This window comes from Camelus dromedarius, chromosome 9 (genome assembly GCF_036321535.1).
Source record: "Camelus dromedarius isolate mCamDro1 chromosome 9, mCamDro1.pat, whole genome shotgun sequence".
Taxonomy (NCBI): Eukaryota; Metazoa; Chordata; class Mammalia; order Artiodactyla; family Camelidae; genus Camelus; species Camelus dromedarius.
This window is the reverse complement of record NC_087444.1, coordinates 10,495,002-10,515,210: the sequence shown is the minus strand read 5'-3', so window position 1 is coordinate 10,515,210 and position 20,209 is coordinate 10,495,002. Positions and strand designations below refer to the sequence as shown.

Below are 20,209 nucleotides of genomic sequence, written 5' to 3'. Positions count from 1 at the left end.
AAGCCGTCCTGAAAACTGCGATAACCAACAGAAGCTGAGGTAAATGAGTATTTTTCCACTTCGCGCTAAGGATTCTGGAAAACAAAGAAATAACGCGAGAGATGGTCGCCTTCTCGCGAGACCTGCGCACGGAGGGGTGCTGCCTTTTCGGAAACAAGTTCCTCAGACCGAATGAAGAGGTTCCACAGAGGTGGGAAAGCACAGTGATTCACATTCCAGGTAGTTGCAGAAAGTGTTAAAACCAAAAATTCCCCTGAGGGAAGCGTGAGGATTTAAAAAGTTGTCAGAGAATGTAAGAGGGATTCCGTCGTGCTTAACGATAGAAGTAACCCAAGGGCAGAAGGAATCACTGCTTCGCATGCGCGAGCGGGGAGCGGGTCTGGGCGTGGCGCCTGGGGGTGTGGAGCTGCGTTCGGCGGGTTCCTCATCCAGGCGGGCAGCGAAAGTGCTCGCGTTGGCTGGCGGGGACTCGGTGCGGGAGTACTGGGTGTGTGCACACAGTCCACATAGCGAAGTCTGGGAGAGCAAGTTCTTCCGCTCAGTAGCGTCCAGGTAGCCAGGCGAACCAGTTTAAAGGAACAACACGTTGAGTTAAAAACGTGTTTTGTTTTCTTGAATCTTCGGACGTTTAGCGGCCTGTTACGTTCTGGCCGTGTTTCGTTTCACAGAATTGACGGCTTCTAGGGAGAGACAGGCTGATATACGTCCCCGCAACAACTCTTAAGGGGTACTTTCTGCTCCCTGTTTTACAGTTGAGTACACTGACGGACGTGTGAGGAAGTTTAAGTCACACAGCTGGTAAATGACAGAGCTGGGATTTGACCCTGCTTATGTGAACTGTACACTGTTCTGCCCCATTTCTGAGTGGAGTGAGGCAGCCTTATTCCATACAGTGAGGGCCTGAGGAGTCTGGATAGAGGTATTATTTCAGGTACAGCTACTACAGTCTACAGGTTTAAGATGCCTCTTACTGCTCTTTTTATTTACTAAAGATATAGCAGTAAACTATATCAAAACTTTGGCTCCCATGGAAAACTGGTTAGAAATCAGGAGAGGGACAGACATTAATAAAAACTAGGAAAACCACAGGTAATTCCCCCCAGCCCCAAAATGTCATGTATGCATTATCAGATCATGAAGGCCCTGTGGGTTAGTTTGGAGTCTTGATTATCTGAAGACCAATTGGAAACTGACAGAATTTTTTAGTAGAGGGGTCTGTGCATATGTGTATATGTACAAAGTGATTAAATTTTAGATGTGAAAATTTCTCTTTGGTTGCGGTGTAGAAAAATGGAGTAGAAGCAGGAAGACCAGTTGAGCTATTGCAGTAGCCCAGGTAAAACACACTGTTTTAAATAGTTTGTTAACAGATATGGAGAGAATGAACAGGAATTGAGATATACTTTGGAAGTAGAACTGATTGCAGTGAAGAAGGGTAATTACTGATAAATTTGGGGGTTTTGGCTTGAGCCCCAAGCTGCCCACCATCTAGTAAATGATAATGTCATTTACTGAGCATGACAGGAGTGACTGAAGTAGCTAAGTTAGGGACTGGGGGAAGGAGGAACACGTTCAGTTTAAGGTACCTATTCCGTATCCATGTTTCAAGTAGGCAGTTGGTTGTGTTAAGTATGGCATTCTGGAGAAACACCAACACTGGATACATATATAGCATCAACACATATAATATTTATATTCAAGGAATGAGAGTGTAGATGGAGAGGAGGGGGACCAGAATTGATCCATGGGGCATGCCAGTGTTGACAAACAGAGAAGGAAGAACAAGACAATCCTTTCTTGGCACTTACATCCTGGTAGTAAAGACAGACTAAAGCATGCAGGAAAGTAAGTAAATGAATTCCTTTTGGAGAGTAAGTATTTTTGGAAAAAAAAAAAAAGAGCCAATGTAGAGGTATAAACTGACTGAAGAGGGCATGCTACTTTAAGCACTATCCTTTATACTCTTTTTCCTATGTCTCTTATGGTTAGTTAAATGATTAGCATATAGTAAACATATATAAATATTTGTTCAATAAATGAATGCATGAATGGATTAACTTTAATATTACCACTGCCTCCTATGGTCAAGAATTGTTACATGGGTCATCAAGATAAGTTTAATGGTCTTTATTATAATTGAGACATCACAACTCCTAAGTGAGATAGTAACATGACAGAATTTTATCTCTTTACCTAATTGCTTTTAGTTGTACTCAATTAAATCTGCCATATCCTTCCCTTGACAGTAGGTCAGGCAGATTTCATAAAATGTCTTGGTTACTCTCAGTTACTAACAGTCTGAATTGGTTTCCCCTCTTATCAGGCTTGGCCTGAAGGATAGGAGGAAAATGTAATTTGCTTTCATCTCTCCCCTGTCTAAGTGGAAGTGGTTGTGGCTTGTTCTGAGTTGCACCGTTTTCTTGGTATAGCCCTGAAGATCCCAAACTTTCTGAGCTCATGGTGCCCTTATTGTCTCAGTAATTTTCTCACAGCATCCGTAGGTACCATCTTGTTTCCTGTTACCCCTCGATTTTTAGGAGATATCGCTGTCTGAACTAAGCCTCAGTAAGGCTCAGCAATTATTCCATGTATTCCTCTACTTTTCCCATCTCCCTTGTTAGGTGGAACCAGTGATTCATTCTGGTCAGTGAGGTGTAGTGAAAAGAACATGTGTTAATTCCAGACTATAGTACAGAAGAGTGGATGTGAAAGCTGTGATCATGGAGGCCGCATATTGACATCAAAGAGCTGTAAGGTCACAGCATAGAATACCCAGTCACCGCATCAGTGACAACTGCCCTACGGAAGTGCTTGACTCCCTCCAAATTGCATAAGTAAGAAATCTTTCATTAAATTTTATTATGTAAATGTTCTAACAGATTAGAGTTAATTAATTTTTTAACCATAGCAAGCGGATTCTATCATTATTAAAAATATACTCTGTGATGGTTCATTTTATGTGTCAATTTACTTGGCCACAGGGAACCCAGATTAAACATTATTTCTGTGTTCCTGTCCCTGAGGGTGTTTCTGGATGAGATTAGCATTTGAATTGGTGAATTCAATAAAGTAGATTGCCTTTCCTATGGGGGGTGGGCATCTACTATCCGCTGAGACTGGAATACAATAAAAGGTGGAGAAAGGAAGAATCACTCTTTTTTTTAATCCATCACTAATTATGCTGAGGCATCTCATCTCATCTTCTTCAACAATCAGACTGGGTTCTACACCAACTCCCCTGGTTCTCAGACTTTTGAACTTGGGCTGCATTAAACCATCAGGTTTCCTGGCTATTCAGCTCAAGATAGCAGATCATGGGACTTTTCAGCCTCCATAATCACATGAGCCAATTCCTCATAATAAATATCCTTTTACTTATACATATTTTTATTATATGTGTATATTATATATTTATATTTTATGAAAGTATGTAAATACAAAGAATATATAAATGTATAAATATATTAATATAAATACATTTAAATATTTTTTTAATAAATTATCAATATATAATAAATATCCTTTTATTTGTATTTACTCATATAAAGATTATATAGGTAAATTATATATGTAATATTTATTTTACTCTATTTAAAAATTTTTAATTTGTTACACATATTTTATATTACATATAATATATTCTTCAATATGTTTTTTATCACAGCAGCCAGATTCTGTTAAATCCTCAGAACTTTGCAGTGTCTTGTCTTCTCACTTAGACTAAAAGCTAAAGTTCTTCCTTTGATTTTTAAGAGCTTATATAATCTGGATTCTCCAGTGTATTACTTTTCTGACTTCATCTCTTCTCTTCCTGCCTCATTCACACTCTACAATAGACATACTAAACATCTAGCTGTTCTTGAACTTTTCAGACCCATGATTCAGATCTTTGTACTTGCTAAAACTTTCAAAATGCTTTTCCCACAGATATCTGCATTTTAGCTCCCAAATTTCCTACAAGTGCTCAAAATGTTACCTTTCCTCTAAATTTTTCATTGTTAGTCAGCACCATCTCTGCCTCTTCTGTTCTCTCTTCTGTGTTTCAGCAGGAAACTGAAAAACAGATTTTTTCAGTACTTTTGTTGTGTAATAAACCACCCTCAAACTTGCTGTTAGTACAGCCACCAGCAAAGATTTCCCTTTTCCCAAGGCAGACAGAATTCATGTCTTCATCCCATTTGCTTTTATAGTAAAAACCATTATATATAAATTTTATTATAATTAATTGTGTATGTCATTTTCTTATTACTGGTAAGCTACTTGAAGATAGGCATTGCTATATTCATCTCTGTATCCTTCAAGCATTAACATAGTGGCCTTACAAGTAGATTAATAGTCACTGAATGTTAAAACATGTAAATTAATGTTACTCAACAAGAAATTAAAATATACCCTAGTGGCAACTAGGGATTGCATATTCATTGATTTGCTTGATGACTTTAAGAAACTAGGCTAAATATTTCATTGCAGAATTGTCACAGTGGTCAGAGACAAAATGTCAATATTATTCTGTGTTTCTTATTGAGAGATGACTGTATGTGGATCTTATGGATAGTCATTTGTAGATTTACTTCCTGTATAAAATAAAACATTTTACATAGCCATGAAATTTTATCTTGGTTGCATTTGAGGGCAAATTTTTGTCACAAGCTTTCAGAAAAATAATTCTTAACATTTATTTGAATAAAATATAAAGACGCCTTTTAACCCAGCAATTTTGTTTTCAGAATCTATGTTAGATAGCTCGGGTTGCCATAGCAAAATACCATAAACTGAATGGGTTACACAAAAACTTATTTTCTCACAGGTCTGGAGGCTGAAAGTCCAAGATCAGAGTGTCAGCATTGTCAGGTTCTTGTGAGAGCTCTTTTCCTGGCTTGCTTTCTAGCTGTATCTTCACAAGGTAGAGAGAGAGGGAGAGGGAGACAGAGAGTGAGTGTTCTGGTGTAACTCTTATAAGGACATTAATTCCATCATGAGGGCCCCACCTTCATGATCTTATCTAAACCTGATTACCTCCCAAAGGCCCCATCTACAAATACCATCACATTGGGGGTTAGATCATTAGCATATGAAACTTGAGGGAACATAGTTCAGTCCATAGCAGAATCTATCTTATAGAAATAAAAGCATCTGTATGTGACTAATTGGCTCAATGGCTGAGTTTACTTGAATCTCACGGAACTACCAAAAAAAAACCAAAAAAAAAAAACCTTACAGTTTATTGGATTCCCCTTCCCTGAAATATCCCTTAACTTTCCTACTCATTTTTGATTTTTAAAAGCAAACCATTATTTGTCATTAAGATTCACTTTCAGTCCAATTAAAATGCTAATCTCACATCTAAGCTTACACCCTTCTCTAAGGAAACCTATAGTGGGGAAGCTGGCTAATCTTTTCTTTCTGTGTTCCTTCTCCTTCTCCTTCTACTCTGGGAAGAGAGGTAGTTCTCCCTTGGCTGTTGATTTCCTCTTTCCTGGCAGATATCCAAATATATGGGGCACTTTGATAGACTGTTAAAGGACCCTGCAAGATCTCGTCCCATACAGTTTCATGATACTGATGATGTACTTTCTAGCTGACAACTTATGATTCCCCTTCTGTCATGGCTTCTAATCACTTGGAGCCATTCATTGAAGCAAATGACCCTCTTGGTTAGACCCTCCCCACATAGAGACCAGCTATCTCCTACAGTGATTTGCTGGCCTGGATGTCAGTTATTTTCCAGGAAGGCTCAGAGCACTTGTGACTTGCTCACAAGCAGCCTGAGCAAGTGGCGGTTTGTCTCCACTCACCTCTAAGCTCTTCTGCTCTCTTCCTCATTCATCCATTCCCAAGATAGGCATGCTTCTGCTTTACAGCCTTCTTCTTTTTTTTTTTTTAATTGAAGTATGGTCAGTTATAATGTATCAATTTCTGGTGTCCAGCACAATGTCCCAGTCATGCATGTATATGTGTGTGTGTGTGTGTGTGTATCTTCATTTTTACATCCTTTTTCATTAAAGGGTTATTATAAGATATTGAATATAGTTCCCTGTGCTATACAGAAGAAATTTGTCTTTTTTAAAATCTATTTTTCTATATAGTAGTTAACATTTGCAAATCTCAAACTCCCAAATTTATCCTTTCCCACCCCCTTTCCCTGGTAACCACAAGATTGTTTACTATGTCTGCATGTCTGTTTCTTTTGTAGATGAGTTCATTAGTGTCCTCTTTTTTTTTTTTTTTCAGATACCACATATGAGTGATATCATATGGTATTTTTCTTTCTCTTTCTGGCTTATTTTATATAGAGCAATGATCTCCAGGTCCATCCATGTTGCTGCAAATGACACAACTTCTTTATCCAGTCATCTGTTGATGGACATTTAGGTTGCTTCCATGTCTTGGCTATTGTATATAGTGCTGCTATGAACATTGGGCTGCATGTGTCTTCTCAAATTAGAGTTCCCTCTGGCTATATGCCCAGGAGTGGGATTGCTGAATCATGATATCTTAAATTGAGCTCTAGCAATTTAGGCAAAACTAGCAATTTTTTTTTAGGGGGGAGGTAATTAGGTTTATTTATTTATTTTTAACAGAGGTCCTGGGAATTGAACCTAGGACCTTGTGCATACTAAGCACACACTCTACCATTGAGCTATACCTTCCCCCCCAAAACTAGCATTGTTAAATTGTGCCCCAATAAATAATAATGTTAAAAGCTATATATAGTGGTGTAAAACTGCAAAAAATCTTTTTTGTTAATTAACTCCAGAGGCATACCATTGAAAAACTTTGTTCCCTAAAATCATAGACTATGAGAAAATTTGCTTTTTGAAATCATGTTAGTGAGATGGGAACATCCCCCTATTTCCTGAGTTATGTGGCCACTTTGAGACAGAGAATACCCTTGATTTCCTACCCAAGTTCAAAGATTCAGATAGTGTGTTTTCAGATACAAAATTTCACATTCATTTTAACTTTATAGTTTACAAGGAAGCAGGGCTGTAAGCTCACTTCTTAATCCATCCCTGTTTCTAACACAGCTCTACTTTGCTTTCAGCCTATCAAAGCACTGCTCATTTAAATTTTGCTTAAACTCTACCTTGCTCCCAAACCAGTGAGAACACTGGCTCTTCCTTCCTTAGTTTTGGTGAAATGCTCCTTGGTTCTGCTGACATGGAATCTCTTCCTGCAGCATATTAATAAACATAACTTTGTTTGACTGTGGTTGTGTCACAGTTTGGTGGTCTTTGAGCAGATTTATTAATCATTTCCAAACATTTTCTCTGTGTCCAACACTCTCAAGGACATTTCAAAAGACATACACCAATGACATTGACAGATGGAAACCAGCATGTGACTGGGTTGTTATAGGACCCCCGGAAAGCTGTGTAAGAAAGCGTAGAGAAGAGAATAAATGAAAAAATAAATAGAGATTAATTTTTATTTCTCTAATTCTTTGAATCCCTGCAGTATTTGACTCTAATTCATTTTTTCTTGATCCTCATTCAAAAGTGACCTTTCCTTTGATTTCCTGGATACTTTGTACCTTCTGTTATGACACTTACAGTTTCTTTTGTATTATAGTTATTTATGAGTTTGATTTGATTTATTGTTAGACTTCACCGTCATTTCTTCATCATTCTTACCTGGAATGTTGCAATAGCTTCTTGATCAGTTTCTTTATTTTCTGCTCTATATACCTCAGTTTCCTCTCCTCACAGTCACTAGTGTGAACTTTTGAAAAAACATAAATTTGATCATGTTACTTCCCTGTTTGAAACTTTTAATTGGTTTCCCATCCCCAATAAAATAAAATATAAAGTTCTTATCATGTCCGCTAAAGCCTTTCTGGGTACTTCTCTAAGTCTATATCCTACTACTATGCTTCTTGCACACTTCCCTTTGGTCATTCTTGCCACGGTGGGGGTTGGGGATGGTGGGTGGAGGCACCAAAGGAAAAATAGAATTCTTCCTAATGGCCTTTGTGTTTGCTCTCACTTTCTCTAGCGCTCTTCTTGCTGATGCTCACATCCCTCACATGTGTTCAGTCTCTTTTCAGATGTCCTTTCCTCAGAGAGGACTTCACGACTGCTCTGGAAATCGCATGGCCTCCCCACCTACCCATCACTAACTGCTTATCCTGCCTTATTAATTTCTTGATATATAACAACCTAGAAATTATATATTATGCTTATATGTGTGTTTGTGTGTGCATATGTGTTTATGATATAAGCTCCATGAGGTTAGAGTGTTGGTCTTGTCTTTGTATTGTTTGCTTTTATATCTGTAGGCCAAAAATAATACCTAGTACACTGTAGGAGGCCAGTAAATATTTTTTGAATGAATGAATATTGTCCAATTGTAAGTTTTTCTTGCTTGCATTTATCACAATTTCAGCTCATTCAGAGGCAATTAAAAGCACAGATTTGAGAGTGAAATTACCTGCTCTGCTGTGTGACCTAGGGGAAGTTACTTAACCTCTCTGCCTCAGTTTTCTGATCTGTAAATGAAGATAATACCTTTATTATATACTTCTTATAAGTATTAAATGAATTAATCTGGCATGGAGTCAGTGCTATAGAAGTTGCTATATTTGTTGGTTTTTTTTACATTTAATTGGTGATTATTTGAATAATGTCTGTCTTCCTAGCCTTCAGGGACCATATTAATTTTTCAAACTATTATATATCTACTTCCCAGCTTATAATAGGAACTCTATAAATATTTGCTGGGAAAAAAGAAAAGAAGAAAAGTTTACATTTTGAGACAGTGGATGCATGCATGTTTGTATGCAGTGGATGCAGTCCCATATTATGTAGTTACCAGTCATTGTCACTAGATGGCAAGCTTGTCCTAGGCAAGGCAAATGTTGCTGGCCTTAAGTCCTCATAAACTGAAGAATGAGGACTCAAAGTAGGGAGAAATGTCATATATGTGTTTTTTTAGGTTGATGTGATGATAGGAAGATGGAAATTTAAGCACAAAATAAAGACTCCGTATATTTTATTCTGCTTCATTCCATTGTGTGCTCTACCCTTCTGATAAGCTATCTTTTGCATAGTGGTATTTCTGTCCTTCCACTGACCCCTTGTTACTAATAATTTGTTTAAGAAGTGTTTAAAAATATCTCTTATAGTATTCTTTTTTAACAAGAATTTTCAACCTAAAACCCTTTACCTGCTGTTTCTAAAATCTATTATGATTTTGGCTGAGACATAAGTTTCTCTATATCAATACCCTTTTTTCTTCCTTCTTGCACAAGTATTTTGTCTTTTTTTCTGATTATTGGTCACTCAACATTGATATGAAGGATGTGTCTTTTTTTAAGTTATATAAATTTATTATTTTTATTCCAGTTTAATTGAGATATAATTGACATAAGGCATTGTACAAGTTTATAAGTTTAAGATGTACAGCATAATGATATGACTTACATACATCATGAAATGATTACCACAATAAGTTGAACATCCAACATCTCAGATATAAAATAAAATAAAAAGGGGAGAAGACATTTTTTTCTTGTGATGAAAACTCTCAAGAATTTAATCTCTTGAACAGATTTCACATATAATATGCATCAGTGTTATACATTATATTAATAATTACTAATTAATTGTGTTGTACATTACATCCCTAGTACTTATTTTTATAACTGGAAGTTTGTACCTTTTAACTACCTTCATTTAATTCCCCCTCCTCCCACCCTCCATACTTAACGAAAAATCTGATCTCTTTTTCTATGAGTTTGTCAAAGTATAATTGACCTCCAATATTATGTTATTCCCTGGTGTACAATATAGTGATTCAATATTTCTGTACACTACAGTGATCACCACAATGGGTCTAGTTACTATCTGTCACTATATAAAGCTATTACATTACTGTTGACTGTATTCCCCACAACGTTGCCTTTTACTCCTGTGACTCATTTATTTTGTAACTAAAATTTTGTGCCTTTTAATTTTCTTCACGTATTTCACTCCATCCCCTTCCCCTCTGGCAACCCCCTATTTGTGTCTGTGACTCTGTTTCTGTTTTGTAATGTTTGGTCATTTGTTTTGTTTTTTAGATTTCATATACACATAAAATTGAATGATGTTTGTCTTTCTCTGTCTGACTTATTTCACTTAGCATAATACCCTCAGTCCATCCATATTGTTGCAAATAACTAGATTTCATTCGTTTTTATGGCTAAGTAATATTCTTGTGTGTGTGTGTGTGTGTGTGTGTATCACCTCTTCTTTATCCATTCATCTATTGATGGGCACTAGGTTGCTTCCATATTTTGGCTATTGTGAATAATGCTGCAATGAACATAGGGATACACATATCTTTTTGAATTAGTGTTGTTTTCTTTGGGTTAATACCCAGAGGAGGAATTGCTGGATTGTATAGTAGTTCTGTTTTTAATTTGATGAGGAAACTCCATACTGTTTTCCAGAGTGACTGCACCAGTTTGCATTCCCACCAATAGTGCATAAGGGTTTCCTTTTCTCCACGTTCTGACCAACACTTGTTATATGTTGTCCTTTTGATAATAGCCTTTCTGGCTGGTGTGAGGTAGTATCTCATTGTGGTTTTACTTTTCATTTCCCTGATGATTAGTGATGTTGAGAATCTTTTGACACGTCTCTTGTCTATCTCTGTGTCTTCTCAGGTCCTTTGCCCATTTTTAATAGGTTTTTTTTAAATACTGGATTTTTAAGTTTTTGTGTATTTTGGATACTAACCCCTTGTCATATATATTGTTTGCAAATCTCTTCTCCCATTCAATAAGTTGCCTTTTCATTCTGTTGATAGTTTCCTTCACTGTGCAAAAACTTTTTTCTTTGATATAGTCCATTGTTCATTTTTGCTTTTGTTGCCCTTATCTGAGGAGACATATTCAAAAAAATATTGTTAAGACATGTCAAAGGGTGTACTGCCTATGTTTTCTTCTAGGAACTTTACGGTTTCAGGTCTTACATTTAAGTCTTTAATCTGTTTTGAACTTATTTTTGTATATGGTGTGAGAAGGTAGTCCAGTTTGATTCTTTTGTATGTAGTGGTCCAGTTTTGCCAATACCATTTTTGAGTCCTTCTAAATCTCAGTGTACCATCTTGGGAAAAGAGCAAGTTAGTTTCAATGCTATTGTGCCTGTCTAACTTAACCTTCGTTTAGCAAAATTATCAGTAATCATCTGATAGAAGAGAAAGAAAAAAAAATGTTGACGAGCGTACAAATTAGATAATCAACTTCTAAATGATCAAAATTTTGGATTCTGGAAATTAATTTTATAAATATCAATTAATTAAATTGATTAAATGTATGCATATGCATATAAATTTAATTTACCAAAACAAATTCAAAATGTGGGCATGTAAAAATGAATAATAGTATTTTAAAAGAGTAGTAATAGTTTTAATTATAATAATATTTAGAAAGTATAATTATTTTATTTTTTTAAAAATTGACTACTGAATAAAGTAGATTTAGAAAAATAATTTATTTCTTAATAATCTTTTTCCTTTTGTGGCCTGTTGTGACATGTTATTGGCCAAAAGAAAGAAACTTTGTTAATTTTCCTTCAAATGCTAGAGATTTTTTTTTGCTTTCTTCTCTCTGCTTGATAAGAAAGGTAATTATCTATTGCTTAATTCTCTATTTGATTGGAATGGCTTAAAGTGAAAGGATTAAATAAATTAAGTAAATTAATTAAATTAATTAAATAAATTATTTGTTAACATTTTTTCCAAGTTAATACAGACCTTAATACCGTATTTCAAGATGAAGTTTTAGTTGATCTCTTTCTTTAAAAGCAACTATAACTTTATCTTGAAATATAGTATTAGATGGATATAAAAATATATGTAACATCAATGTTATAGAGCCTAATAATAATAATATGAACACTCATGAACCTACTGCCTCATTCTCAAACTAAAACATTCTCTAACAATGATCATTCTACATTGGTAAATTTCCCAGTGTAGAATAATACCAAGTGAGGAAGTTACAGCTGAACTATCCAGGTTGGACTGCAGGACTCTTGGTCCTGCCCCTACAGAGTCTATTCATGTGCTTGAGATCATTGTTTCCTTCTTGCCTTTATCTAGTGTCTTGACTTGATCTATCCCTTATGAGTAACTGTTCGAATAAGGATAGGCAGACACAAAGATATCACATCTTCATGAAATAGTTTTCAGAGCATTGTCTTTATCCAAATTTAGCAAAGATCCCTTTTCATAAAGGAAACAATAAATGTTAATGTGGCTCCTCTTTTTAAACTGTTCATTCCAGAGTAGGATCTTTGCTTTACCTTTTTATAATCAAAAGGTGTGGTAAAGTAATTGTTCTCCACTTCCAGAAAAGAGGAAAGTCTAGCTTAAAGGTTTCTTCTGCTTCTATCTTATCAAGTTTTAAAAAATTTGACTTATTTTTAGATAGATACTTTAGATAGTTTTAGCTAGATGTTTATTAGTTTATTAAGTGAGAGAAAATATCTATTTTTTAAGATCAAAAACAATGTCTTACCCTCTTCTGGATAATTTTTACAGTGTACCTAACTAATAGAAGTCTGGCATTTAGTCAACATTTGCTAAATGAATGATTGTGGTCAGTCGAATTATTCAGTAATACCTCAAATGAAACGAACTGGAAACCTATTATATGTGAAATAAAGCTTAGCCACCCCTCAAGAAATATTTACAAGAAGTCTCTTAACTCTCACATGGGGGAACTTGCTTCCCACTCTGCCATATCTCAGCTATGAGGTTTGAATTGCCTTACCCCTCTCTACTTCAGGGCAAACTCTTTGGCTTGAAGCAATCATGATCTAGCCACTGAGTTTATTTCAGGGGTGAGCAGAGGTACTGGTCCTGTTAAAGTACACTTCAGGACATTTGCTGTGAATGTCAGGGCAGGTCCTCTCTTCAACACTGAACTCAATGATGTGATTATGAGTGGCCTGGAGATAGCAATTAGAGGGGCATGGCCTGTGATCAGGGCCTCCGAAGCGAGTAGATCCCGAAAATTGATCCTGGTACAGTTTTGTTTCTGACCGGATGATAGATCTACCATTACCTTTTTTTTTTTTTTAATGTTAGCCAGTATCCCTCCATTTTTGTGTCATCCAGTTTTGTTGCATTTCCTGTCACAACCAAAAGAATTCTAACTGGTTGATTTAGTTTATTTATAGGTGATTTCTTTAGTTCTTTATTCAGATACATATCTTTAGTTTATGAACAACTCTAAAAATCTCCATTTTGTGGTTTGCAAACAAATAGTAGAGAAACCAAAATTTGAAGGGGACATATGGGCAGGCCCACTGCAATTACTTAGCCATTCAATCAGTCAGTGCATGTTTATTAAACTTTTCAGACTAAAAGATTCATGAGTGTAATGGGCCATATCATCCTTTTAATGTCTTCATCCCCAATTCCTATAGTAATTTCTTCCACATTGTAACTGCTCAATTAACATCTAATAAATAAATGAGTAAAATAATTTGGTAGGAAAATCTGGATTATGGTTGCCTGAAATATTTGATAATTGAAGAAAAATAGATTAATGTTTAAGATATGAAACTACAGATAGGCATATGTGGGTAAAGAAAAATTATTATTAGCTTTGTGATCATAAGGAATTACTTCACTTCTCTGAACCTCATCTGTAAGATTGTGATATAAAGCTCAAGAATTTCTGTAAGGATTTAATGAATTAATGTATATAAACTGCGGGTAAGAGCTCAGTGAATGTTAGCTGTTAATTGTCATTGTATTTCAATTTAATAAAACCAGTCTACAAAATTGAGTTCTATGTTATGTTTAACAAAATTAAAAAAAAAAAAAAAACTACCAAATTTGGTCCTGAGAATTTAAGATTTTAATTGATGTATCTATATATTTGTCTTATAAATTAGTTCTGTGAAAGTATAGAAAAATGGCATAAAAATTATAACTAAATACTAAATAAATATCATCATTGTTATCATTATGGACCATGGAATCAGTGAGCATTCCCAATGCTGTAGAAATTAGTGTGGTGTAGAGTAATAATACATATTTATTAATGTTCAAACATATACCACAGTGCCTATCACGATATGGACTAAATATATATTTTAATGTATTTATGTATCTTACATATATTTTTTCATATGTTATATGATAGATAGATAGACAGACAAGTATAGATAGATCAGTATTTTTAAGAAATTAGGTTTTTGGTGTTTTTTTTTTTTTAACATGTGTGGTAGATTGAATTATTTGCTTCAGTTCTTACCCCCTCCCTGTAATCATTTGCCCTGCAGCCTCGATTTCTACCCACACACAGAAAAAGGAGTGCACTTCCTTCCCTATCCCTTGATGTTCAGCTAGATTATGTGACTTGCTCTAACTCAGGAGATTTTAGAAGAGGGAACACTATGTGTTTATGCCCTCAGGCTGTCCCTCCAGCTCTTTGCCATCACCAGAAGGAGAATATACCCTGCCTAGCTACTGGCTCCTCGAGGAGAATGAAGAACATGTGAAGCAGAATCACCCAGCAAACCCAAAGTCATGTGAGTAAAATTCCTCTGAGAGGTTTTTTTTTGGCAGTTTTAATGTATCAAAAGATAACTGATAGAGATTAATTCCCTTTTTTTTCCCACAAGGCTTTTTAAGACATCTCTTCCAGGAAATCTTCCCAATATTCTTTCCTTTTCACTAGGCTGAAATAGATGCCTTTCCTCATATTTGTGTATTGTCCTCTCTCTGTCACTGAACTTACTACATTATACTATAATTGCTTTTTATTTTGTTGTAATCTTTCACCAAACTAATTTTCTATAAAGCAGGAGATATATCCTATTTTTTTAAAAAAATCTGTGCCTCATGCATAATAATATCCAAGTAAGTATTTAATAAATAAATTAAATTACAGAAATAAGTCTCGTATGCAAAGTAAAATTGCTTTCACTTTGGAATGGTACAAAAACATCTTATGCTAGATTGACTTAGTGGTCCCAGTTTTTACTTCCTTATAGTAGTAATGTATATCCACACCCTTGCCATGTTTCAAGGTGAGCAGGAGGCACTTCATCAGCCCTTAATTTTGGGCTTCAACTTTGACTAGCAAAGCCTGTGAACTGTTAGCAGACACAAGTGAAGGCCTAAAAAAATAATGCAGCAATTGAGTTCGCCCTCCTGAGCTTCTGTTATTATCATGTGAAGAATATGTCCCAGGTGGCCCAGTAGTCCCACTGATCCAAGAAAGATATATAGAGTAGACTTGGACCTAACCTATAACCTTGAGCCAAATTGAGTTTGAATCAGCCTACCACCAACCAGCACTCAGATGTGTGAACAAGAATAAAATGATTGTTGTTTTATAACTCAGTTGTGGACTGGTTTCTGTCAAGTACAATTGTGGCAATAGTTGATACTTATCTCTGAGGAGATTTTTTTTCATGTGACTAGTAAACAAGTAACCCTCACAGTTTATTTTATACCAACAGAGAAATTTTCCAGTGCTAACAAATTTTTGAAATCAATCAAAATGAATCTATGACATAAAGCAAATTCTTATTGACAGAGTTATAACACCATAATAATGCTGGTTAATGATTAATTTCATGTGTCAATTTGTCTGGTCTGTGGTGCCCAAATATGTGATCAAACATTATTTTAGATGTTTCTGTGAGGGTTTTTTAGATGAGATTAGTATTTAAATTGTTGAACTTTGAGTAAAGCAGTTTACTCAATAATGTGGATGGGCCTCATCCAATCAGTTGAAGTCCTGAATAGAATAAAATAGACCTCCCCTGAGTAGGAGGGCATTCTGCAGCAGAAGACCTTCGACTTGAACTGCAGCATTGCCTCTTCCCGGGGTCTCCTGGCTCTCCGTCCATCCTGTAGGTTGTGAACTTGTCAACCTCCAAAATCAGGTAAGCCAATTTCTTAAAAATCTCTTATATGTACACATCCTATTGCTTCTATCTTGGAGAACTCTGGCTATTACAAGGCATAACCAAAATAGTTACTAGATATGAAGTACATTCATTTCCATTTTCTAGGAGAAACTTCTGCTCCACATAAAGGTAAAGTGATAATTGTGATGATGATGATGATTGCAATATAACTATACAAATTATATTATCAGTCACTTTATTTAAAGCCTCACAGTGTTATATTGTTCTTGTTACCAACCATCTGTCTTGGCCCCTATATATTATATTTTAAATTATAAAACAAAACTATTGTGTATAGTGAACTAGTTCATCCATAAATCAAATGATTTACCATGACAAGTAAACAGGAATGTTTACACAGTAATCTTTACCTTAGGTTTGGTCTGCAACCAGTGGAAAATGCCCCCTTGTACTAATGAATAGATTCAGTGAAGCTAGCCAAAGCACCTGCCAAAAATACCTTAAAAAGTTCCTTTTACAGAACCCAAAAAATTAAAAGTGTTCAAAATGTTAATTCAAGGTACTAAGGGAACAAGCAAATACCTTGTGTTAACCAGTGTTTGTATGAAGTGGGAATTCAAATTACTGAGGCTTAATTGTATAAAGATATCTGGGACCTAGCAATAATTTTTGAGTGAGGTGTTTGGATAAGGCACTGCTCAAGTAAATAAATACCTTTCTCTCATTTTTTTATTCAATAAAATACTGTTCTAAGTTTTCCTTTTTTGTGGGAGAAGGGATGCTTTTATAATACATCAAGGAAAACAAGAAATGATGATAGTAAAATAATAGTAATAATAAGGTCAAGCTCTTTACCCACTTTTTCTTGTTTAGTACATAGGACAGCTCTGTGAAGTGGATACTCCCATTCATTCCTCAACCTCCATTCATCTTCCAAATTCAAATGAAATGGTTTTTTTTTAATTGTGAACAATCTATTGAATGCCAGATCAAGTGAATTTCTTTTTTCTTTTTATTTGTTTCTCTGTTGCATTTTAGTGTTTCTGAACACTCTTTGTACAGGAAGATGTCTTTATTAATGTTAGAGTGGAAAAAAAAACATTGGCTTACATATATTTGTAATAGGAAAATTAGAGAATACTAATAAAAAGGAGAAAAAAATCAACAGTAATCTTACTATTCAAGGATGATTACCATTATCATTTCACTGTATATACTTACAGAAATTCTTTGATACACACACACAAACAACTTTCTGGCCCTTTCTTCTTTACTGATTTGCTTGAATCACTCTTCCCTGCTCCTCTGCCTACTTCCTCAAACAGTACTTGTCAGTCTCCTTTACTGGTAGCCTCTTTCTCTCTGAACCCCTTAAATGTGTCTGTTTCCCAAGCATCTGACTATGCTCCTCTCACTATTGACACTCTTACTGAAGTATATTATCTAGGCACATGGTTTCTACTTCTAGCTTCCTATCACAGATTCATCACCTTATTTGCAGCCTTCACTAACAATTTGCTCTCTACTTTTCAAGGCTCCACCCTTCACTTAGTCTCCAAGCCAGGGCCCTTCGCTTTAGATTTTTAATACAGCAGACTCCAATTCTGAGTACTTAATTCTGTATCGGTTATTTGCTGCTTAACAGACCATCTGAAAATTTGGTGACTTAAAACATCAAAAGCTTCTGTGGATCAGTAATTGGGCTAGAGTCAGCTGTGATTCTTATGTGGTTGTAGTCAACTGAATGCTCAACTGGGGAAAGATGGTCTGAGTTAGTGTTATTAGCTTTCTGTTACTACTAAAATAAATTACTATAGATTTAGTGGCTTAAAACACACAAATTTATTAGCTCATAGATCTATAGGTCATAAATCTGATTTGGCTCAGCTGGTTTCTCTGCTCTGGATTTCACAAGGAACAAAATCAATGTGTTGGCTGGCTGAATTCTTATGAGAAGACTCTGAGGAGTATCCACTTCCAAGCTCATTCAGGCTGTTGGGGGAATCTAATTCCTTATGGTTGCAGTCCTCATTTCCTGTCAGCTGGGATTGACCTTAACTCCTAGGGGGATTATTTTCTTCTGTATGTCAGAACCAGTATCAGTGTTTTGAATCCTTCTCGTGCTTAAAATCTCCTGGACTTCCCCTTCTGCCAGTCTCTGACTCATTCTTCTGCTTTTATGTGAAGCTTCAACTGGTCATATGAAAGAAAACATGTAAACTCACAATTGAATTTTGTATTCACAGGGACACAGTTGAAACTTGTACTTTTCTAGCAGATATTCCTCTTCCATTTTTCATAAGAAGAAAGTATATTAAGATGTTCTGCTGTATTTTATTTCATTTATGCTGTCAAATTATTTTGGTTTCAAGGTACAGAAACCAACTTAAACTAGGTCAACTAAAAAGTTGTTTGTTATAAAGCTGCAGATGTCTCAGGATTTCAAAGAATTAAAATGATTAATGCTAGGCTTTATGGAATCTGGATTTGGGATGTCAGAAACTGATACCACTCTGTTATTTTCAAAAGCCCTATGGACTCTAAAATCTGCCCCCACCTTTCTGCCTGTTGCTGAGTTACTCCGTTTCTCTTTATCTATTACTACATTCTTACTCATATAATGCCCACTGCAACCACCAGCACAACTCTAAACTGTGACTGCTCAGCATCTCTTCTTATCAGTAATTCTCTTGATTGTCTGTAGCTTTGGGCTAGATGATTATCCATGGTTGGACGTGAGGAGGAGCGTGAGAAGGTCACAGAAGTCTGCCTTTCAAGTGTCTGTGGTCACGGTAGATTCTAGAAAATTAGTATCTAATAAAGGAAATGATAGACATGTCTACTATACTTGTTTAAAATTCAGTTCTGTTTCTTCATTTAGTAACTGCCATGTATGTTTTCTTATATTTAATAAGATCCCTCAAATATTATGTTTACCAAACAAACACTCTTGGATACCATTCAGTTTATTTAAGATAAGCTCATTTAAGAGCTAATCAGAGCCACATTCAATTAGAATACACCATTTAGTAGCATGCTGAGACAGTTAATGGTTTGTGGTTACAGAGTACAATGTGAAAACTTAATGCTGTACTTTTTAGTAGGATAAAATATGAGGTATAGGCAGTTATACTAATTTTTATATTGAACTATTGCCTAGAAGAATTGTTTAATCACTAGTTTCTAGGACAGTAATATTTAACAAGATAAGCATTTAATTAAATTGAGCTTTTTGATACTCTGCTATCAACTGCAAACTCAATTTAATAGGAAAACTTTCTAATGAGTTCTTCTTAACTATCTCATCTAACCCATTTAAGCTAGTTTAGGCACTGTTCCCCCAACTTCTTATAAAATGTCAGAGAGTGGAAAAAGAAATAATATTTCTATTTGTACTTGTTAAAAATACAATATATTATCTATCAAAGATTAATTTATGTTTCTTCTACTTTGTCATAAATGTATATGTAATAGAAATATGAGATAAGTTTCTTACATTTATAGTAATTAATCATTTAGATGGACAATAATATGTTCAATGGAAGTACAGAAATTTCAAACAAAGCTAAATTTGTGTTTAGATCACCTAGATCCTTTATATTAACCACTATAAATCAACACTACTAGACCCTATTCAGGGGAAGCATAAAGAAACAGGATAAATACTCCTTTTGTTACCCCAGAAGGTAAAGACCCCTGTTCTTGTCTTACCTGAAAGATAAGATTTACAGACGGGAGATGGAAGGCATTGTATAGTAAAAAGAGTTTAAAAGATTTATTTTAAAAAGGAAAAGTACACCTCCAAGAATGGGAGGCGAGCTAATCTAAGGGAGAAAAAGTGGCAGTTTTTGTCTCCCCTTTTTCTTATATCCTCATTTAAAGGTGGTCTCTTGATTGACTGACTGACTGCTCTTTTCCCTGGAATGCTTAGTCATGTATGGCCTTTTGCACATGTCCTTCTCAAAATAATGTACAGAAAAACCCATGGCTGGGGCTGGGGCCTAAACCTCAATGTTAATTACAATACAATGAACATTGGGTAGTGTCAGGTTCAGTCCTTTCTGCTACAGCGCAGTTGTGACTGTCGAGTCCTAACTGGTTTCTTGCTGGCACTCATTTAGAAGAAGTAAAGTCCCTTTATGCTGGAGGTGGGCATAATGTCATCTTTTGGACTATCTTCCCTCTCCTCTACCTATCTGCCCAGTGCCCCCACTTATCTAACTACCTAACACTTTCTTTAAAATGTTTTTAATAAGACTTAGGTTATTCTGAGTTAACGGGCAAGAATTTGTATGTGAGAAAAAAATTGAAAATAATAATAATGGACA

At 35.4% G+C, this 20,209-nt stretch overlaps 1 protein-coding gene across 1 annotated transcript in view; it reads left to right on the top strand.

The window, feature by feature from the left end:
- Nucleotides 1–101: 101 nt before the first annotated feature.
- Nucleotides 102–20,209, top strand: part of COL11A1 (collagen type XI alpha 1 chain) — a 491,783-nt gene continuing 471,675 nt past the window's right edge. The window contains exons 1-2 of the mRNA XM_064488770.1: nucleotides 102–219; nucleotides 14,415–14,531. Coding sequence (XP_064344840.1) covers nucleotides 102–219; nucleotides 14,415–14,531 — 235 coding nt within the window. The remainder of the gene's footprint in view (nucleotides 220–14,414; nucleotides 14,532–20,209) is intronic.